The 24,246-nt window shown below is 31.2% G+C and overlaps 1 protein-coding gene across 2 annotated transcripts in view; it reads left to right on the top strand.

Annotated features, from left to right (window-relative positions):
* Window positions 1-24,246, top strand: part of LOC130447909 (BAI1-associated protein 3) — an 86,231-nt gene that overhangs the window by 46,236 nt on the left and 15,749 nt on the right. For both annotated transcript variants that reach the window (XM_056784965.1, XM_056784964.1), the window contains exons 7-10: window positions 10,783-11,059; window positions 13,902-14,087; window positions 14,626-14,738; window positions 18,322-18,530. In XM_056784965.1, coding sequence (XP_056640943.1) covers window positions 10,783-11,059; window positions 13,902-14,087; window positions 14,626-14,738; window positions 18,322-18,530 — 785 coding nt within the window. The remainder of the gene's footprint in view (window positions 1-10,782; window positions 11,060-13,901; window positions 14,088-14,625; window positions 14,739-18,321; window positions 18,531-24,246) is intronic.

Here is a 24,246-nt window from a genome sequence, read left to right as displayed (position 1 = left end):
TGAAATACAGAATATTACAGTACAAGATTATTCCATTCGTCGTAAAATTGATCATTACAATTTACAATTACATGTGCAAAGGAAACCGTCAATGGAAAAACATTTTTGACTATTTGTTGAAATATTCGACTATTAAAAGTTCCTACTGAAATTATGTGGCTAATAATTATTTGGCATTTTAATTATAACGTGAAGAAACTAACTCTAAGTATCTATAATCATGTAACGTAAAGTTATTCTCGCCCTGTATATACACGATATTAAAAAGAGATGTAAAAAAGTGGAAAATCAATTATATTTTAATTAAATTTATAATGAATCTTGCTAAAAAAAATCCAATTTGAATAAAGTGTACTCTAATCAATATTCATATTTCAAATTTTAATTTCCACTTTCCTTTTTCCCTTTTTTTTTCTGAAAGTTTGCTGCTATTAACTTTACAAAAGTAACAGCCACGATTTCCCACCCTATATTCGAAGTTTGGAACGGTTTATCTCGAACAAATCACAGAAATTCGGTCTCTAGGGTTTTCATTTTAACTTACAATTTCGATTTTGTGAAGTTATCACTCTGATAATTGAATAAGAACCAATGAAAAACGTTTATTAACCTTTTCCTCGATAATTATACGTAATAACATTCTCGATCGCTTAACTTGGTATTGATTTACCTCAAAAAGTGTCCCAAGAACTGTTATTTTTGAGCTTAAATAACTCACATAATCTACTACAAGTGTTGTTTCATCTAGACATTACACCAGCTCACACATCCGTTACTGCAACGGCCAAAATTGATCAATTAAAGTTTGAATTTCTACCTCATTCACCCTAATCACCAGATTTAGCCCCCTCGGATTATTTTCTGGTTTGCTGGTTTAAGATTTTCTAAGAATAAAGAGATGATATCAGCAGTTTATGTCTATTTTGAGAAAAAGGAGAAAAATATTGTGTTTCCTCATATAAAACTTTTCCGACCTCGACCTGAAGATCTTAACATACAATATAAGTTGATTGTGTTAATTTGTTAGGTTGGAAACTTTTCAAACAACCCTTTTATACGATATAAAACAAAACACCACTATAGAAATTGATTGTCGAACTCATCATTCCTATATAAAAGACAAAATCATTTGAATCAGTACTGTTTGAAGCATCGGCATCATTAAGAAATGATTGTAAATATTCTAAGAGGCTTTATTGATATAGAAGGAGCCTTCAACGACGTAAAAACAGACTCAATAATACAGAACTACTAAAGGAACACCCCAAGAAAGAGTTCCTTATCATAGTTGACATCCAGCATTTAATACGGACTTTGCATCTTCAGATTAATGACGATTTTGTTATTTGGGAAAAAATTCAAAGGAGATGTGGAAAATGCAGTCCGACAATAACTCCTACTACAATTACCAAGGTCGATTATTTAATAAACATTGGAAACAAATATTATTCATGAGACACCCTCTATATTTGTATCAAGACATTTTATTACTTATATTCTAAAATATTTTTTGCATGAGCGTATCAAAAATAAAACTTTTTCACATTTTTCGTCGAAATTAGATTGTAAAATTCTAAGAAGCGTCGCCCACGACACTTTGCCATAATATTTTCCACATTCTGCACCGTTCTTTTCATCATACGATTTGTAATATTTAAATTTCATCTTATTATGGTAATAACGTCGTTTTCTATATCTCTTATCGGCCTCATTCTCGAAAAATAGAGGGAGAACTATAAGAAAAATAAAGTAGGTTTCGAAATCGAAGCAGAAAGTGCTATAAAAAATTCATTATCTACATTTGAAAGAGCAAATAACCTCCTATATTAGCACCAAACAAATTGATACACTTGGAGCTCGAAGAGATTTAGGATCTTAACGGCCCATAGCTCCTCATGCTCAAAAAAACGCTGTTCCATTTGAATAATACGTATGACAAACCCCACATCATAATTGCAGTACAAATTTTTAATTTGAACATCGAAAAATTGACAACGCGAAAATGTTCCTGTTTTTACAGCTGTACCGTAACCAAAAAGGTCATATTTTGGGCTCCGACTAAGCTCATCATGTTAATGTGTGTTGTCGGGGTTTGTTGTGTTTAATATGTACAAAAATTTTGTATGCTTTCAATTTCCAAATGGGGCGTCACTCAATTTTTAAACCTAAACTAAGAAAGGTATTGAAATAGGTTGAGGTATCTTTTAACAAATTTAACAAAAAAACTAATAGAAATTGATCTGACCTTTAACAATACATGAGACTCTTACTTGTCAGGAGAATACAAACAGGACCACATCCGTGGAATGCGGTCAGGAAAGGTCGTCTAAGTTTTAAACCCCAATAAATGTCATATATCCAAAACTAGGTCCCTAATTAAATTAAAAAGAAAAATGTACAAAATACAATCTATGAAAAATTTCGCTAATTTATAGACTATTTAGAGAAATAATTTATAACCTAACTTTTTAACATTTTCTGAATGCAATATAAAAGGTAGTCTATAATTTGGAGCCTAACCTAGTTCACAAGACAGAAATTAGAACTATTTCTGATTTTACAAAAAAAGGATCTTACCTTCTTGGATGTCAATAAACAAATTAATTTTCCAGAATTTTTGAAATCGGCGGAAGGCTCCTTTAGGCCCGCTTTTCAAAAATCTCTCGAGAAATTGATCTTAACGCTACCACGGTCGCTGACCAAAAAATCAAATTCTCAGTCGGAAATATCACGACTTTCGCAAATATAGAATCAAATCCATAATGAAAAATTCCACATCGGTTGATAGTCAAAAAGAAAATATGAGTGAAGTTAGCAGCAGACTTCTTGAGCAAAATCGTGTCACACGTCATGACGTCAATCCAGCCAGGTGCAACAATAGCACAATTTCAAAAACACTGCAAAATTTACGAAATACTTCAGGAATAACTTAGTTCGTGAACAGTTAACTAGATGCTGCTCTAACCACAACTTGACTACTACAAGCAACATAATTCTGCAACCAGTTATACCACGTCTGGCAAATTTCAAATAATTCTTGCGTCCTTTAGACCAAGACTTAACCTCAAAAGAAAACAAACCAAACATTCAATTTGTTTATATAAAAATAGTTCAACAAAAGGACAAATAGCCCTCGTATTATGAAATCCAAATAATTTCCAATTAAAACGAGTTATTCTAACAGGAAAGTATCGGTATTGCGAAAACAATGTTTTAGATCAAAAAGAAAATATTTTGTAAAATATTCATTGATGAACCCACGTATTTTTGCATAAAATTTACTGAAACGACTAGATCAAACATTTCACTATGTATTTCAATGCTTTTAAACGATTAATTTCATACTGTGCTTTACAAAATAACGATCTCGAAATGAATACATAAAAGTAGGATCTTTATTTTTGATCTATTCTCTTATGGATAACTTCGATAAAGGACCTTCATTATCGCCGGAGTCAATAAAAGATAAAATTCATGTTTCCGGATCTTTTTCCAACCATCACATTTCGAATATAAGGTGGATTCGGGTGGAAGTCCTTTTTTGTCGAGACATTCCAGACGACGATCTATTTTTTATTTCCAGAATACGATTTTTAGGTTAGAAAATGAAATATCTAATAGACGTACGAGTAATATTAGTTGTAATTTAGATAACGCCATCTAGCGGCAATGATAACATTATTTTTCGAACAGTTTAAATTACTACAAGTAACTTTCTTTATGGAATAATTTACGGGATAAAATCTCTTTCAAATAACATCGAGTTTACAAAAATAGGTAAAGCAGAAACAAGTTTTTCAATCTCCTCCTCCTCTTTTGAAGATATAGACTAAATCATTTACCCAAAAACAAAAGAAACATTATATCAAGTTCCTTATAATGATCGTGACGGTATTTACATAGGACAGACATCTCGGTATTTAGAAAATAGATCTAAAGATCATAAATACGATAAAAAAATGAAACTGCATTAACGAAAATCGAAAATTCTTGAAACGGAAACAAGAAAAAGAGAATTTGTAGAAATGGTTCATATGCCTAGTAACAAGAAAACTGTCAATAATAAAAAAAGGTCGGTACAATTTGAGTGTAATTTATAGTTATATTTTTAAATAGAACAAAATTAGTGGAAACGTCAATATTTACCTGTTTTTTGATTCTAAGCTCTATCTATTCTTGAGAGATTGCTCTATAAATGGGTCAAAGTTTCAAATTTCTACTGCATTTGGTTTGACATATTCAAGACCTCAAAAGTGACTTTCATTTTTTTAAATATTGAATATTATCAACTTCTAATTTAGTTCATAGCTCTTGAAATTTTGAAGATACAGTTTCGTGTTTCAGCTCTATCTATTCTTGAAATATTGCTCTATAAATGGATCAAAGTTTCAAATTCCTACTGCATTTGGTTTGAGATATTCAAGACCTGAAAAGTGACTTTCATTTTTTTAAATATTGAATATTATCAACTTCTAATTTAGTTCATAGCTCTTGAAATTTTGAAGATACAGTTTCGTGTTTCAGCTCTATCTATTCTTGAAATATTGCTCTATAAATGGATCAAAGTTTCAAATTCCTACTGCATTTGGTTTGACATATTCAAGACCTTAAAAGTGACTTTCATTTTTTTAAATATTAAATATTATCAACTTCTAATTTAGTTCATAGCTCTTGAAATTTTGAAGATACAGTTTCGTGTTTCAGCTCTATCTATTCTTGAAATATTGCTCTATAAATGGATCAAAGTTTCAAATTCCTACTGCATTTGGTTTGAGATATTCAAGACCTGAAAAGTGACTTTCATTTTTTTAAATATTGAATATTATCAACTTCTAATTTAGTTCATAGCTCTTGAAATTTTGAAGATACAGTTTCGTGTTTCAGCTCTATCTATTCTTGAAATATTGCTCTATAAATGGATCAAAGTTTCAAATTCCTACTGCATTTGGTTTGACATATTCAAGACCTTAAAAGTGACTTTCATTTTTTTAAATATTAAATATTATCAACTTCTAATTTAGTTCATAGCTCTTGAAATTTTGAAGATACAGTTTTGTGCTTTAGCTCTATCTATTCGTGAAAAGTTGCGCTATAAATGAGTCAAAGTTTCAAATTTCTACTGCATTTGGTTTGAGATATTCAAGACCTGAAAAGTGACTTTCATTTTTTTAAATATTGAATATTATCAACTTCTAATTTAGTTCATAACTCTTGAAATTTTGAAGGTAGAGTTTCGTGTTTCAGCTCTATCTATTCTTGAAAGATTGCTCTATAAATAGGTCAAAGTTTCAAATTTCTACTGCATTTGGTTTGAGATATTCAAGACCTGAAAAGTGACTTTCATTTTTTTAAATATTAAATATTATCAACTTCTAATTTAGTTCATAGCTCTTGAAATTTTGAAGATAGAGTTTTGTACTTTAGCTCTATCTATTTGTGAAAGATTGCTCTATAAATGGGTCAAAGTTTCAAATTTCTACTGCATTTGGTTTGAGATATTAAAGACCTGAAAAGTGACTTTCATTTTTTTAAATATTAAATATCATCAACTTCTAATTTAGTTCATAGCTCTTGAAATTTTGAAGATAGAGTTTTGTGCTTTAGCTCCATCTATTCGTGAAAGATTGCTCTATAAATGGGTCAAAGTTTCAAATGTCTACTGCATTTGGTTTGACATATTCAAGACCTTAAAAGTGACTTTCATTTTTTTAAATATTAAATATTATCAACTTCTAATTTAGTTCATAGCTCTTGAAATTTTGAAGATAGAGTTTTGTGCTTTAGCTCTATCTATTTGTGAAAGATTGCTCTATAAATGGATCAAAGTTTCAAATTTCTACTGCATTTGGTTTGACATATTCAAGACCTTAAAAGTGACTTTCATTGTTTTAAATATTAAATATTATCAACTTCTAATTTAGTTCATAGCTCTTGAAATTTTGAAGATACAGTTTTGTGCTTTAGCTCTATCTATTCTTGAAAGATTGCTCTATAAATGGGTCAAAGTTTCAAATTTCTACTGCATTTGGTTTGACATATTCAAGACCTCAAAAGTGACTTTCTTTTTTTTTAAATATTAAATATTATCAACTTCTAATTTAGTTCATAGCTCTTGAAATTTTGAAGATAGAGTTTTGTGCTTTAGCTCTATCTATTTGTGAAAGATTGCTCTATAAATGGATCAAAGTTTCAAATTTCTACTGCATTTGGTTTGACATATTCAAGACCTTAAAAGTGACTTTCATTGTTTTAAATATTAAATATTATCAACTTCTAATTTAGTTCATAGCTCTTGAAATTTTGAAGATACAGTTTTGTACTTTAGCTCTATCTATTTGTGAAAGATTGCTCTATAAATGGGTCAAAGTTTCAAATTTCTACTGCATTTGGTTTGAGATATTAAAGACCTGAAAAGTGACTTTCATTTTTTTAAATATTAAATATCATCAACTTCTAATTTAGTTCATAGCTCTTGAAATTTTGAAGATAGAGTTTTGTGCTTTAGCTCCATCTATTTGTGAAAGATTGCTCTATAAATGGATCAAAGTTTCAAATTTCTACTGCATTTGGTTTGACATATTCAAGACCTTAAAAGTTACTTTCATTGTTTTAAATATTAAATATTATCAACTTCTAATTTAGTTCATAGCTCTTGAAATTTTGAAGATACAGTTTTGTGCTTTAGCTCCATCTATTCTTGAAAGATTGCTCTATAAATGGGTCAAAGTTTCAAATGTCTACTGCATTTGGTTTGACATATTCAAGACCTTAAATGTGACTTTCTTTTTTTTCAATATTAAAAATTATCAACATCTAATTTAGTTCATAGCTCTTAAAATTTTGAAGATAGAGTTTTGTGCTTTAGCTCCATCTATTCTTGAAAGATTGCTCTATAAATGGTTCAAAGTTTCAAATGTCTACTGCATTTGGTTTGACATATTCAAGACCTTAAATGTGACTTTCTTTTTTTTCAATATTAAAAATTATCAACATCTAATTTAGTTCATAGCTCTTAAAATTTTGAAGATAGAGTTTTGTGCTTTAGCTCCATCTATTCTTGAAAGATTGCTCTATAAATGGGTCAAAGTTTCAAATGTCTACTGCATTTGGTTTGACATATTCAAGACCTTAAATGTGACTTTCTTTTTTTTCAATATTAAAAATTATCAACATCTAATTTAGTTCATAACTCTTAAAATTTTGAAGATAGAGTTTTGTGCTTTAGCTCCATCTATTTGTGAAAGATTGCTCTATAAATGGGTCAAAGTTTCAAATTTCTACTGCATTTGGTTAGGTTAGGTAGAAATGGTTCATATGCCTAGTAACAAGAAAACTGTCAATAATAAAAAAAGATCGGTACAATTTGAGTGTAATTTATAGTTATATTTTTAAATAGAACGAAATTAGTGGAAACGTCAATTTTTACCTGTTTTTTTTATTCTAATTATCTATAAAATGACGATGATTTATCAAGAAAGGCATAAAGAATTCTAAAAAGTCAAAATTCAATTTTCTATATTTGTCATGTTTTTTGATATTTGGTTCAAAATAACCCCGTAGATTCTTACTTCAAGCTACTTTAGCGTGAGGTTTACGCGTCTATATTTGGTATTCGTCGATGAAAGCCAATTTTCGGCGACACACCATAACGTGATTTACTTTAAGTTATATTCGTTTGTTCTTATAGATTCTCCCTAGAAAACGATTCAACGAGATCGTTGTGAAACCCCTTTTTAGTCCTGAAAATAAAGACCTAAGGGATTTCGGTAATCCGCTGGTGATGTAAAAAATTATTCTGATACAAAACTTCGACGAAATCTCCCGTAACATCCGATCCGATATGGGATTTGAACGAAATTGTTCCTTGATTAAAAAACAGATCGAATGAATTATTTCCATGTCTGGTTGTAATAGCGTTTGCTTTCCAACAATGTCCAATGACCAAAGAATTGGTTAGATTAGGTTATGTGATGTAAAACTTTTATTTGAAAGGCACCAGCGCAACCAATATAAAGGCTAAACTAGAATCTACTCGGATTGGTCGACCAAATGAGATGATGACATAGTAGACATTTCGAAAAGTACGGTACAGTACATATTAACTCAAAATTTGGACATGAGAAAGATGTGCGCAAGATGGGTCCGAGTTTACTCACTATAGAACATAAACAGCGTCGTTTCCATTGAGGGTTCGGCGAGTTTTTGCACCATTTCAAAACCATGGATGAAAGACTTCACGCCCAAAACAAAAGAACAGTTAAAACAAGGAACTGAATAAGCAAAACCGTCTCCAAAGAATGCAAAGACCGTTTCATCTACAGGCAAGGTCATGGCGTCATTATTTGGGATTCGCGTTGAATAATTTCCATTGTAACATTTGAGCGAAGAAATGAAGCAAAACGGCCGCATTTGACCAAGAAGAAAGTGTTGTTTCATCAAGACAATGCACCAGCTCAAACATCAGTTATTGCAATGGCCAAAATTAATGAATTAATGTTCGAATTGCTACCTCATTCGCCAGATTTAACCCCCTCGGATTATTTTCTGTTCCTAAACTCAAAGATGAAGAGTTAATAAAATTTTTGTGATTTCTTTATTGGACCTGGTGCTTCTGGAACCATCTCCTAATATTGATTACAAATAAAAGTGACTTTCATTTGTTTAAATATTAAATATCATCAACTTATAATTTAGTTCATAGCTCTTGAAATTTTGAAGATAGAGTTTTGCGCTTTAGCTCTATCTATTCGTGAAAGATTGCTCTATAAATGGGTCGAAGTTTCGAATTTCTACTGCAATTGGTTTGATATATTCAAAACCTTAAAAGTGACTTTCATTTTTTTAAATATTAAATATCATCAACTTCTAATTTAGTTCATAGCTCTTGAAATTTTGAAGATACAGTTTTGTGCTTTAGCTCTATCTATTCGTGAAAGATTGCTCTATAAATGGATCAAAGTTTCAAATTTCTACTGCATTTGGTTTGACATATTCAAGACCTGAAAAGTGACTTTCATTTTTTTAAATATTAAATATCATCAACTTCTAATTTAGTTCATAGCTCTTGAAATTTTGAAGATAGAGTTTCGTGTTTCAGCTCTATCTATTCTTGAAATATTGCTCTATAAATGGATGAAAGTTTCAAATTCCTACTGCATTTGGTTTGAGATATTCAAGACCTGAAAAGTGACTTTCATTTTTTTAAATATTGAATATTATCAACTTCTAATTTAGTTCATAGCTCTTGAAATTTTGAAGATAGAGTTTTGTGCTTTAGCTCTATCTATTCGTGAAAGATTGCTCTATAAATGCATCAAAGTTTCAAATTTCTACTGCATTTGGTTTGACATATTCAAGACCTGAAAAGTGACTTTCATTTTTTTAAATATTAAATATCATCAACTTCTAATTTAGTTCATAGCTCTTGAAATTTTGAAGATAGAGTTTCGTGTTTCAGCTATATCTATTCTTGAAATATTGCTCTATAAATGGATGAAAGTTTCAAATTCCTACTGCATTTGGTTTGAGATATTCAAGACCTGAAAAGTGACTTTCATTTTTTTAAATATTGAATATTATCAACTTCTAATTTAGTTCATAGCTCTTGAAATTTTGAAGATAGAGTTTTGTGCTTTAGCTCTATCTATTCGTGAAAGATTGCTCTATAAATGGATCAAAGTTTCAAATTCCTACTGCATTTGGTTTGAGATATTCAAGACCTGAAAAGTGACTTTCATTTTTTTAAATATTGAATATTATCAACTTCTAATTTAGTTCATAGCTCTTGAAATTTTGAAGATAGAGTTTTGTGCTTTAGCTCTATCTATTCGTGAAAGATTGCTCTATAAATGCATCAAAGTTTCAAATTTCTACTGCATTTGGTTTGAGATATTCAAGACCTGAAAAGTGACTTTCATTTTTTTAAATATTGAATATCATCAACTTCTAATTTAGTTCATAGCTCTTGAAATTTTGAAGATAGAGTTTTGTGCTTTAGCTCTATCTATTCGTGAAAGATTGCTCTATAAATGCATCAAAGTTTCAAATTTCTACTGCATTTGGTTTGAGATATTCAAGACCTGAAAAGTGACTTTCATTTTTTTAAATTTTAAATATCATCAACTTCTAATTTAGTTCATAGCTCTTGAAATTTTGAAGATAGAGTTTTGTGCTTTAGCTCCATCCATTCGTGAAAGATTGCTCTATAAATGGGTCAAAGTTTCAAATTTCTACTGCATTTGGTTTGACATATTCAAGACCTTAAAAGTGACTTTCTTTTTTTTTTCAATATTAAATATTATCAACTTCTAATTTAGTTCATAGCTCTTGAAATTTTGAAGATAGAGTTTTGTGCTTTAGCTCTATCTATTCGTGAAAGATTGCTCTATAAATGGGTCAAAGTTTCAAATTTCTACTGCATTTGGTTTGATATATACAGTGCCTTAAAAGTGACTTTCTTTTTTTTAAATATTAAATATTATCAACTTCTAATTTAGTTCATAGCTCTTGAAATTTTGAAGATACAGTTTTGTGCTTTAGCTCTATCTATTCATGAAATATTGCTCTATAAGTGAGTCAAAGTTCTACTATATTTGGTTAGGTTACTGAATAAGGAAAACTGGCCCTAAAGAATGCAAAGGCATGCAGCAAATTATTACTTCAGTATAATGTAACGAATTTTTTGCTACGAATTGATCTAATTATACTTCAAACGCAACATCAATGTCCTGTCTGGTTTATATAGACAAAAACAAAATTTCAATCGACGTTCTTGTGTTGTAGGACATTCCCTCTACGGGTTTGGAAGGTTGGTTCAAGTTAGAAGCTAGATCACAACGTAGTTCCGTCCAAGGTCGTATCAAATTAAAAATGTGGTTGTCGACCAGAGAAACGCGAGGTGTTTCTGACGATGACAATTGGACGGAATTAACGCAGCACGAAAATTTGTTCGCTACCTTCATAGATTACGAACTGAGGAATTGGGGGAGAGAAACTTGGACTTGGAATGGCGATTTACCGGGAATGGCTTTGACGATTTTACATCAACATGCCGTTCAAGGTGAGTAACGAATAATCAAAATCAACTGATGGTTATTTCAAAATGGCCGCTGTAGGGTAAACAAATGCTTTTCCCGTAAGTTTTTGTGTGATTTGTGAAGTTATTTTTTGGATTTTATACCTCGCTATTTCCAATTTCATTTCGAAATGGATTCTTAAGATTTGTTATTTGAAGAAGTACAAAATTATCTCCCGGAAAGTTTTGTTGCTTTTTTTACGACTTATCAGTGTCGTGCTTGTTGCAAGTAAACGGTAAATATAGTCCGAAAAGCAAGTACATAGAAAACTTGTGGAAAATGAGCAGAATTTTGACTAAAATTATTTTAATCGAATTAAAACTTTCAGTTTATCCCTGTACCTTTCAGATCCCACTGGGTTTGCAACTTTAAAATGTACTAACTCATGTTTGAAAGCAACAGTAGAAATGGAAAATCCGAAAATTTTAACAGCATATTGCTTGAAAGCTTGCTGACTAAAAAAACTCCAAAAATATTCCTGGTCTCTGGCCTCTGGTTACCATAAAACAAAAAAACAATACAACACAGCTTTCATTTTCGGAAAAAACCCAAGAAAAGCCAACAAAAAACTGAATGTTTTCCCCACGGCCGCCATTTTGACGTTGATCAGCCGTTTCCTTAGATTGCTTTATGAGTATTGTAAATACAATTGAAGGGTTATATGTCTGTGAATGTGGAGAACGAGTGTTTTTGTTTTGTGTGGATAGTGGATTAAACTACAAGGTACAACATGGTCTCTACATCTTCGAGGACATGAAGATGATTACAAATCATCAAAAAATGTTAAGATCACAAAAAAGAACGTTTTAAATTTTAATATAAGCAATTTAAAAAGAAGATTGCTTAAAAGTTCAATCTCAGACTGACCAAAAAACTCCAGGAATCCTCGGTTTCTGCTGTATTAATTTCACTGAAACACATGTAAAAAGTTTCTTTGCGTGCCACTGGTTACCATAAAACAAAAAAACAATACAAAACAGCTTTCATTTTCGGAAAAAAACCAACAAAAGCCAACAAAAAACTGATTGTTTTCCCCACGGCCGCCATTTTGACGTTGATCTGCCATTTCCTTAGATTGCTTTATGAGTATTGTAAATGCAATTGAAGGGTTGTATGTCTGTGAAAGTGAAGAACGAGTGTTTTTGTGTTGTGTGGATAGTGGATTAAGCTATACGGTACAACATGGACTCTACATCTTCGAGGGGTCAAAGCATTAGGAAAAAACGTCAAAAAAATGTCGTTTACATGAAGATGATTGAAGATCAACAAAAAATGTCAAGGTCACGAAAAAGTACGTTTTATATTTGAACAGAAGATTGCTCACATACTAACGAAAAAAACTGCAAAAATATTCAGATTTCGCTGTATTAATTTCACTGAAACAGATGTAAAAAGTATTTATGCATGCCTTCTGTCACAATAAAACAAAAACACAATAGAAATCAACTTTCACTACCGAAAAAAACCAAGAAAAGCCAACAAAAAACTGATTGTTTTCCCCACGGCCGCCATTTTGAAGTTGAACAGTTTTATGAGTATATGGATTAAACTACACGGGACAACATGGACTCCACATCTTCGAGGGCTGAAAGCATTAGGAGAAAACGTCGTTTACATGAAGATGATTAAAGATTATCAAAAAATGTTGAGGTCGCGAAAAAGAACGTTTCATATTTGAACAGAAGATTGCTCACAGACTACACGAAATAAACTGCAAAAATATTCAGTTTCTGCTGTATTAATTTCACTGAAACAGATGTAAAAAGTATTTGTGCACGCCTTTTGTCACAATAAAACAAAAACACAATAGAAAACAACTTTTACTACCGAAAAAAACCAAGAAAAGCCAACAAAAAACTTATTGTTTTCCCCACGGACGCCATTTTGACGTTGATCAGCCGGTTCCTCAGATTGCCTTATGAGTATATGGATTAAACTACACGGTACAACATGGACTCCACATCTTCGAGGACTGAAAGCATTAGGAGAAAACGTCGTTTACATGAAGATGATTACAGATTATCAAAAAATGTTGAGGTCTCAAAAAAGAACGTTTCAAATTTCAAGTAAGTCTTAAGGAATACCACCATACAGGAGACTATATAAATACGAAAAGGCCTCTGGAGCCTATATGTTCAAAATTTACTCCAGATGTAGAAAATCTTGTAATAGAAGAAAAAACTCCAGTAGAAATCCAATTAAATCAATTAATTTGGAGCCAATCAGTACAACATTATACCGAAAACAGATCCAATGGGCTGTTTTCACATTACCACGGATACAAAGTGATTTATTTCGTTTTTGCCGTTTCTAATATTTGATATTTCAAAATGTCGCGATCCGGTTGAAATTCCGACGAGAATATTAATGAAATTATAGAATCAAACATACCAAAAAATACCGTTAACTGTTAAAAATTTGTTTGGAAAGCATTTACGGACTTTTTCGATTATAGAAAGACGACGTTGGTGTGTTTCCAAGCAACAAGATTTCAAAAACTTTTTTCGAACAGTTATCAATGTCCTTGGTTTTATACTACCGATGAGGAGGTAGCTTAGAACCTTTTTATCCAGTTTCCCTGGGAATTTGACCGGATGATGTCTTTGTAGAATCAGCATACAATTTAAGACTAAAGGTTTGGCTCCCAATTATCAGGCTTCGAAACTTTAACCATTTGCCGATTGAGTTTAAGCAACTCCAGTTTCTGATCCGAATCACCGGACCAATCTTCGAATGTGCTGAATTCCCACATCCTCATCTGCAGGGAATTTTTTTTTTTATAATCACTTTTATATTTGCCACGCTTCGATATCTTTATGCTTCTAGGTGACTTGAGCGAATTGCAAACGTCCATGTCCAGATTCGTCGCAGCAGCTAGAGTTTATTTGAAGTATCCATTAGATCCTAGGTGGATGTTACAACTTTTGACCGATATAGAAACGTCTTGGATGAATTACACTTTAACTAGAGAAGAAGAAATGTGGTTGGCCGAAAAATTTACGGCGATGCAAGGTGAATTTATATATTTTAGTTAATTATTTTTAAAATATCCTAGATTTGATTATTCAACTATTGAGTTTGGTTTGCCCAATAGATTTTTGAATTAATCTCACTTTGTAAAACCATAATCGTCTCTCAAACTTAATATAATATATTAGAAGCGAAGATAATGTCAGTAAAATTAAATGCAAAGATGAATTTGTACATTCAGACGGGGAAAAAACGCTTCTCAGCTCGTTGACTCGTTGTCGGAACAAATTTCAAGCTCAAATATGAACAAAATTGCTTAAATTCGCACAATTCATGTAATCAAGTTACGTACTAGATCGAATAAAAGCTATTATTGCTTATTCTCGTTTTTAAAATATATTATTTTCGAGAATTTCGTTTCAAAGAGTGAAAATAAAATAAAAAACAACGTAACAGCTCAATTATTTAGTTTGTTATTTTTCCTTCTGAGTATTGAGGCTCTAATGCAGCGCTTAATATATAAAATTGTTTGTCAATTCACATATTATTTAAAATATAACTTCATGATGCAATTTTGCAGAGCGTTGGCTTCAGCAATTGCGACATCACCGTCAATTATTCCCTGCTTTACATTCGCCATCTTTAACAAGACTGGAACATATTTTGAGATGCTTAGCTTATTTATCTAATATGGTAAGTAAAACTTCTATCATGAAAATATCATACAGCGTCCCTGCAATGTCTTGAACTTCAAATTTTTTTTATAGTTTCACAAATACAGCTCTTTAATCGCAGAGCCAGGATGGAACTAAATATTCTTTGCATTTAGCCAATTCTGTAAACCTTTTTTCAACCCCTTTTTCAGTTTTTCGAATGCTTTTTTTCACTAGTTAAAAATATACAGGGTCTTAAAAGTATCTTTCGTCTTTTTCAACGTTAAATATCATTAACTTCTAATATAGTTTATAGCTCCTAAAATTTTGAAAACAGAGTTTTGTGCTTTAGCTCTATTTGTGAAAGATTGCTCTATAAAAAGGTCAAAGTTTCAAATTACTACTGCATTTGGTTTGACATATTCAAGACCTTAAAAGTGACTTTCTTTTTTTTTTCAATATTAAATATCATCAACTTCTAATTTAGTTCATAGCTCTTGAAATTTTGAAGATAGAGTTCTGTGATTTAGCTCTATCTATTCGTGAAAAATTGCTCTATAAATGGGTCAAAGTTTCGAATTTCTACTGCATTTGGTTTGACATATTCAAGACCTTAGAAGTGACTTTCATTTTTTTCAATATTAAATATTATCAACTTCTAATTTAGTTCATAGCTCTCGAAATTTTGAAGATAGAGTTTTGCGCTTTAGCTCTATCTATTCGTGAAAGATTACTCTATAAATGGGTCAAAGTTTCAAATTTCTACTGCATTTGGTTTGACATATTCAAGACCTGAAAAGTGACTTTCATTTTTTTCAATATTAAATATTATCAACTTCTAATTTAGTTCATAGCTCTTGAAATTTTGAAGATAGAGTTTTGCGCTATAGCTTCATCTATTCGTGAAAGATTACTCTATAAATGGGTCAAAGTTTCAAATTTCTACTGCATTTGGTTTGACATATTCAAGACCTGAAAAGTGACTTTCATTTTTTTCAATATTAAATATTATCAACTTCTAATTTAGTTCATAGCTCTCGAAATTTTGAAGATAGAGTTTTGCGCTTTAGCTCTATCTATTCGTGAAAGATTACTCTATAAATGGGTCGAAGTTTCGAATTTCTACTGCATTTGGTTTGATATATTCAAAACCTTAAAAGTGACTTTCATTTTTTTAAATATTAAATATCATCAACTTCTAATTTAGTTCATAGCTCTTGAAATTTTGAAGATAGAGTTTTGTGCTTTAGCTCTATCTATTCGTGAAAGATTGCTCTATAAATGGATCAAAGTTTCAAATTTCTACTGCATTTGGTTTGACATATTCAAGACCTTAAAAGTGACTTTCTTTTTTTTTCAATATTAAATATCATCAACTTCTAATTTAGTTCATAGCTCTTGAAATTTTGAAGATAGAGTTTTGCGCTTTAGCTTCATCTATTCGTGAAAGATTACTCTATAAATGTGTCAATGTTTCGAATTTCTACTGCATTTGCTTTGACATATTCAAGACCTTAAAAGTGACTTTCATTTTTTTCAATATTAAATATTATCAACTTCTAATTTAGTTCATAGCTCTTGAAATTTTGAAGATAGAGTTCTGTGATTTAGCTCTATCTATTAGTGAAAAATTGCTCTATAAATGGGTCAAAGTTTCAAATTTCTACTGCATTTGGTTTGACATATTCAAGACCTGAAAAGTGACTTTCATTTTTTTCAATATTAAATATTATCAACTTCTAATTTAGTTCATAGCTCTTGAAATTTTGAAGATAGAGTTTTGCGCTATAGCTTCATCTATTCGTGAAAGATTACTCTATAAATGGGTCAAAGTTTCAAATTTCTACTGCATTTGGTTTGACATATTCAAGACCTGAAAAGTGACTTTCATTTTTTTCAATATTAAATATTATCAACTTCTAATTTAGTTCATAGCTCTCGAAATTTTGAAGATAGAGTTTTGGGCTTTAGCCCTATCTATTCTTGAAAGATTGCTCTATGAATGGGTCACAGTTTCAAATTTCTACTGCATTTGGTTTGACATATTCAAGACCTTTAAAGTGACTTTCTTTTTTTTCAATATTAAATATTATCAACTTCTAATTTAGTTCATAGCTCTCGAAATTTTGAAGATAGAGTCCTGTGATTTAGCTCTATCTATTCGTGAAAAATTGCTCTATAAATGGGTCAAAGTTTCGAATTTCTACTGCATTTGGTTTGACATATTCAAGACCTTAGAAGTGACTTTCATTTTTTTCAATATTAAATATTATCAACTTCTAATTTAGTTCATAGCTCTTGAAATTTTGAAGATAGAGTTTTGCGCTTTAGCTCTATCTATTCGTGAAAGATTACTCTATAAATGGGTCAAAGTTTCAAATGTCTACTGCATTTGGTTTGACATATTCAAGACCTTAAATGTGACTCTCATTTTTTTAAATATTAAATATCGTCAACTTCTAATTTAGTTCATAGCTCTTGAAATTTTGAAGATAGAGTTTTGTGATTTAGCTCTATCTATTCGTGAAAAATTACTCTATAAATGGGTCAAAGTTTCGAATTTCTACTGCATTTGGTTTGACATATTCAAGACTTTAAAAGTGACTTTCATTTTTTTAAATATTAAATATCATCAACTTCTAATTTAGTTCATAGCTCTTGAAATTTTGAAGATAGAGTTTTGCGCTTTAGCTTCATCTATTCGTGAAAGATTACTCTATAAATGGGTCAAAGTTTCAAATTTCTACTGCATTTGGTTTGACATATTCAAGACCTGAAAAGTGACTTTCATTTTTTTCAATATTAAATATTATCAACTTCTAATTTAGTTCATAGCTCTCGAAATTTTGAAGATAGAGTTTTGTGATTTAGCTCTATCTATTCGTGAAAGATTGCTCTATAAATGGGTCAAAGTTTCAAATGTCTACTGCATTTGGTTTGACATATTCAAGACTTTAAAAGTGACTTTCATTTTTTTCAATATTAAATATTATCAACTTCTAATTTAGTTCATAGCTCTCGAAATTTTGAAGATAGAGTTTTGTGATTTAGCTCTATCTATTCGTGAAAGATTGCTCTATAAATGGGTCAAAGTTTCGAATTTCTACTGCATTTGGTTTGACATATTCAAGACCTGAAAAGTGACTTTCATTTTTTTTCAATATTAAATATGATCATCCTCCTATATAGCTCATAGCTCTTGAAATTTTGGAGATAGAGTTACGTGCTTTGGCTCTATCTATTTATTAAAGGCTGCTCTATAAATTGGTTAGTGTTTCAAATTTCCATTTTCACTAGGTAGAGGTTTAAATATTAATCAACTTCTAATTCAGTTCATAGCTCCTGAAATTATCTATTTGAAATTTTGGTTTCCCTGAAGAGTTTTTCGTGTTGTTTTCAAAGCTCCTGTACATGAATGTGGTTTCACGGAGATTTAGGATTCACCATATAGCCCCGATTTGATCCCGTCCGACTATGTTTTGTTCGCAAAACTAAAGACCGTTGGAAAGTGTATGGAAATAAATCGAAAAATAATCACAGTTTTCTTTATTTCTGACCTTTCTTCCTATTAGGCTTAGAGCACACGTATCTGATAAACAATTAATTCGTTTTGATATTTAAAGAAAGCATTTTGGAAATGTTGCCCTTTCAATAAGGAGATCCGCGGTGAAATAGTGGCTTCCCTCAGAAAAGGAACTCCGGAATGGTTCAAATCACTTAAGAACGCCATAATGACCTCAGACGAATACGATCCATCATTCGTCGACTTCTGCTCCGAGCTGTACGTGCAACTGAAACAAGCTTTATCCCATTATCATCCCTTATTCGAAGGGTAAGTATGATAAAATACCAGATATTCTTCTGTACATTCATCATTTTTTCTTTACTTCACTTTAGACAAGTGTTAATTGTGATAAATTTTGCAAGAAATATATTTGAAAGCTGCAATTTCATCAATCCGAGTGTAAAATAAAACTCGCGGAAGTTTCTAATCCATTATATAACGATTTAAGAACATCTGCCGCCGTTTCCATCAAATCTATCAGGTGTGGGATTCGAATACAGAGCAGAACTATAGTTTAAGTTTCATTTTTTTCTATTAGAACACCTGATAGATTTGATTGAAACGGCAACGTTATTTTGGAAACATTGCCTAATTTTTTTCACTACGAGCCGCTTCTGCATTACGAATTTCCTCAATTATCTTTCAAATTCTATCGTTCACTTATTGTGGTTCAGTAGTCACTACTGTGCACATTTATGTTTGCACAATACTGTATCAAGGACAGTAAAAAAGCGACGAAAAAATAAATAAAAAAATTAACTGTGGCTAAGCTAACCTAAAATTTTGGAAATAACTTCCGCGTGTTTCTTGGGGCCATTTTTGTTATAATTTTTGTTCCCGAAGTTGTAATATAATAATTTCGACACTCTTTGGAAACATTGCCTAATTTTTTTCACTCCGAGCCGCTTCTGCAGTACAATTTTCTTCAATTATCTTTCAAATTCTATCGTTCACTTATTGTGGTTCAGTAGTCACTTCTGTGCACATTTATGTTTGCACAATACTGTATCAAGGACAGTAAAAAAGCGACGAAAAAATAAATAAAAAAATTAAGCGTAGCTAAGCTAACCTAAAATTTTGGAAATAACTTCCGCGTGTTTCTCGGGGCCATTTTTGTTATAATTTTTCTTCTCGAAGTTGTAATTCAATAATTTCGACACTCTTTGGAAACATTGCCTAATTTTTTTCACTACGAGCCGCTTCTGCAGTACGATTTTCTTCAATTATCTTTCAAATTCTATCGTTCACTTATTGTGGTTCAGTAGTCACTACTGTGCACATTTATGTTTGCACAATACTGTATCAAGGACAGTAAAAAAGCGACGAAAAAATAAATAAAAAAATTAAGCGTAGCTAAGCTAACCTAAAATTTTGGAAATAACTTCCGCGTGTTTCTCGGGGCCATTTTTGTTATAATTTTTCTTCTCGAAGTTGTAATTCAATAATTTCGACACTCTTTGGAAACATTGCCTAATTTTTTTCACTACGAGCCGCTTCTGCAGTACGATTTTCTTCAATTATCTTTCAAATTCTATCGTTCACTTATTGTGGTTCAGTAGTCACTACTGTGCACATTTATGTTTGCACAATACTGTATCAAGGACAGTAAAAAAGCGACGAAAAAATAAATAAAAAAATTAACTGTGGCTAAGCTAACCTAAAATTTTGGAAATAACTTCCGCGTGTTTCTTGGGGCCATTTTTGTTATAATTTTTGTTCCCGAAGTTGTAATATAATAATTTCGACACTCTTTGGAAACATTGCCTAATTTTTTTCACTCCGAGCCGCTTCTGCAGTACAATTTTCTTCAATTATCTTTCAAATTCTATCGTTCACTTATTGTGGTTCAGTAGTCACTTCTGTGCACATTTATGTTTGCACAATACTGTATCAAGGACAGTAAAAAAGCGACGAAAAAATAAATAAAAAAATTAAGCGTAGCTAAGCTAACCTAAAATTTTGGAAATAACTTCCGCGTGTTTCTCGGGGCCATTTTTGTTATAATTTTTCTTCTCGAAGTTGTAATTCAATAATTTCGACACTCTTTGGAAACATTGCCTAATTTTTTTCACTACGAGCCGCTTCTGCAGTACGATTTTCTTCAATTATCTTTCAAATTCTATCGTTCACTTATTGTGGTTCAGTAGTCACTACTGTGCACATTTATGTTTGCACAATACTGTATCAAGGACAGTAAAAAAGCGACGAAAAAATAAATAAAAAAATTAAGCGTAGCTAAGCTAACCTAAAATTTTGGAAATAACTTCCGCGTGTTTCTCGGGGCCATTTTTGTTATAATTTTTCTTCTCGAAGTTGTAATTCAATAATTTCGACACTCTTTGGAAACATTGCCTAATTTTTTTCACTACGAGCCGCTTCTGCAGTACGATTTTTTTCAATTATCTTTCAAATTCTATCGTTCACTTATTGTGGTTCAGTAGTCACTACTGTGCACATTTATGTTTGCACAATACTGTATCAAGGACAGTAAAAAAGCGACGAAAAAATAAATAAAAAAATTAACTGTGGCTAAGCTAACCTAAAATTTTGGAAATAACTTCCGCGTGTTTCTTGGGGCCATTTTTGTTATAATTTTTGTTCCCGAAGTTGTAATATAATAATTTCGACACTCTTTGGAAACATTGCCTAATTTTTTTCACTCCGAGCCGCTTCTGCAGTACAATTTTCTTCAATTATCTTTCAAATTCTATCGTTCACTTATTGTGGTTCAGTAGTCACTACTGTGCACATTTATGTTTGCACAATACTGTATCAAGGACAGTAAAAAAGCGACGAAAAAATAAATAAAAAAATTAAGCATAGCTAAGCTAACCTAAAATTTTGGAAATAACTTCCGCGTGTTTCTCGGGGCCATTTTTGTTATAATTTTTGTTCCCGAAGTTGTAATATAATAATTTCGACACTTTTTGGAAACATTGCCTAATTTTTTTCACTCCGAGCCGCTTCTGCAGTACGATTTTCTTCAAATATCTTTCAAATTCTATTGTTCACTTATTGTGGTTTAGTAGTCACTTCTGTGCACATGTATATTTGCACAATACTGTATCAAGGACAGTAAAAAAGCGATGAAAAAATTAACTGTGGCTAAGCTAACCTAAAATTTTGGAAATAACTTCCGCGTGTTTCTCAGGGCCATTTTTGTTATAATTTTTCTTCCCGAAGTTGTAATATAATAATTTCGACACTTTTTGGAAACATTGCCTAATTTTTTTAATTACGAACCGCTTCTGCATTAGGTAACGACAAACTGTATTATTACAGATTTCATAAATTCGATACATTTCGAAATCTAAGAAATATAATGACGCATAAATGAAGAAGACGAATAGAAAAAAATATTTTTCGGTCCATGATGATATTAAACAAAATTTATATTTCCTATCAAGTATTTTATTGGTGGTTTTCAACATTCTTCGTGCAGTTTTCTCGACTTTGAGATAAGTAGTTCAGAAAATACCGCTCCGGCGACTTTATGAATATCAAATTTATACTTTTCCAGGTCATGTTCAAACTTTAACCGTAAATAAGTCACTGCTTATAATTTTGGCTTCTCCTAAAGCTTAAGACTTTTGGGTTTTAAACGACAACTGCTTTTTAATAACTTTAATATAAAGTATCGTCGCAGTTTTCTCCTGAGAAATTCTGATGTTTCTGGATCGTGGAAAATATAATTCTGGAAACTCTTTTCAAAGGACAAAGTAGTTTTGTTTTCTTAAATCAATTTCAAACATTTTTAGAGCATTGCGCTGCTTGGCCCTCGCAGGTCGTACGGTCTCGTTTAAACTTTGCTACCCAATATTTTACAGTTGATCACGAAAGTAAGGTTGAGCATTGTTTTATTAATTTCGCTGGAAGTTAATGTAACGACATTTGTTTATTTCAACGTTACAACGTTTTTAAATTGCTTATAGTCCGGTCAAATTTGACCAAAAAAATAAGAATAAAGTTATATAAATTCCTATCAAGCTGAAAATCAGTAAAATTGTTTAAAATACAATTTAAAGTGAGATCTGAATGTTCCCCATTATTTTCTAGTGTGGAAAAAATTTTATTCAAGGTCAAAGGTCGAAAAAATGAGTTTTTCGCGATTATCAACAAAACGGTGAGTTTTTTCATAAAAATACCTCATACAAAAATTGTAGACCATAAAATTATCTACAAAAAACGTATCAATACTTTTTTCCCTATGAGTAACCGTTTCTGAGATATAACGATTCAAAAAGATGTAGAACAACATCGTCGAACTTTAGCAACATCTTCGTCAATTGATAATTTATTTGATGAACTTATAACAGTTCCAATCAGTCAATAGAAATTTCTTACAAATACTCACAAGTATGGATTTACTGCTGATAATATATGGGTGAAACCATTAAATAGAACGATGTTGTTCTATAACTTTTTGAACCATTGTATCTCAGAAACAGTGGCTTGTAGGAAAAAAAGTATTGATTCGTTTTTTGTAAATAATTTTATGATCTACAATTTTTGTCTGAGGTATTTTTATGATAAAACTCACAGTTTTGTTGAAAATTGCGAAAAACTCATTTTTTTGACCTTTGACCTTGAATAAAAATTTTCCCATACTCGAGACGATATTTTGAGTATCGAATTTTAATATTTTTGTCGCTTAGAAACACGATATCAAGCATGAATTATGTATAACTAGACTTTTATGTTTTTGTTAAAATTTTTCAGAATCACAATATTTCAAATATATGAATCAACGCCCTCTATAATTCACGTTGCTAATGATACTGCTTAGAATTCATATATTTCGTATCGCATTTCCAAACAACATCAAATACACCCTCTGCTGGTGGACTTTTAATTCCGAAAAAAGCGTGTTTCTCGTGGCATTTTCAATACAATTTTTTTCCTCAAGCTGCAATCCCCGGCCTGCGCGACACTGATATGGCTGCTGGACAACAAACAACGTGTTTAACGCCATTTCAACCACTGGATTATGTCAATCAAAAAAGCGTGACGTCACACCTCACGAAACACTAAGTTTGTAGCTGTCATTTTCGTATAGGTTATTTCGAGTTTTCAGCGATTATTGTTAAATTAATAAAGTTCGTTTTTGGTTTAATCTTTAAAGACAGGTATAATTTGCCATGGAATCAAGATTTAACAAAGCAAACTGCAATAATTTGTCCAAAATTGACGCAGTTATGCTTGACAAATTTTTTGCTTTGAACACCTAGTTTTGTTCACCGAAAGTCCGCGGTGTTATTATGTGAAAAACAAACAAAGTCTCATTTAATTAGCAGTTACTAGTCAGAGAATCGCATTTACCCACTGTGGAATGAAAATTCTCAACTGATTTTGAGGTTAGGGTAAAGAAAGTTTAAATAACTTCAACTTAATGAAGTCGTAACATTTTATATGTTATTTGTAGTATATTATGGTAGATTTTGTACATTTATAAATACTTACATCAAAATAATCTTCATAGAAACAATTTCTTCGTTTTTCTTTATTGTTTGGAACGTATATAAATAATTTTTCCGGCATTTTTATCGTTGTACTTTCACATTGAGGAACTATACAGTATTTATAATACGAGGAATTCATTATTTATTAAGAAACACAGTTAACTGTCATAAACAAACACAACTGTTTCGCGAGGTGTGACGTCATTCAAGACGCCATGACAGTCTTGGCCTTTTTCGCGGTCAATTTCTAAAAACTCAAAATACTAACGTAAAAAACCGATTTTTCTTAAAATAATATATTTTTGGGGTGAAATAGATGCTAAACTATAGTTTTAAACCAATTTTCAAGTTTTGTCAACTAGCCTATTATAGTTGAGACTACGAAGAGAAGTTGAAAAGAAGTAGACCTCATCAAGCATGTTTCCTTCCGCAAAAACAGGATTGATTATTGTATGAAGTATCCTTACAGTTTATCTTTTGACGTTTTCATCATCTTCGAGAACAATCAGGGTTTAAAGTGTCCT

This window comes from Diorhabda sublineata, chromosome 8 (genome assembly GCF_026230105.1).
Source record: "Diorhabda sublineata isolate icDioSubl1.1 chromosome 8, icDioSubl1.1, whole genome shotgun sequence".
Classification (NCBI taxonomy): Eukaryota; Metazoa; Arthropoda; class Insecta; order Coleoptera; family Chrysomelidae; genus Diorhabda; species Diorhabda sublineata.
The sequence above is the reverse complement of the archived record's forward strand: the minus strand, read 5'-3'. Positions and strand labels throughout refer to the sequence as shown.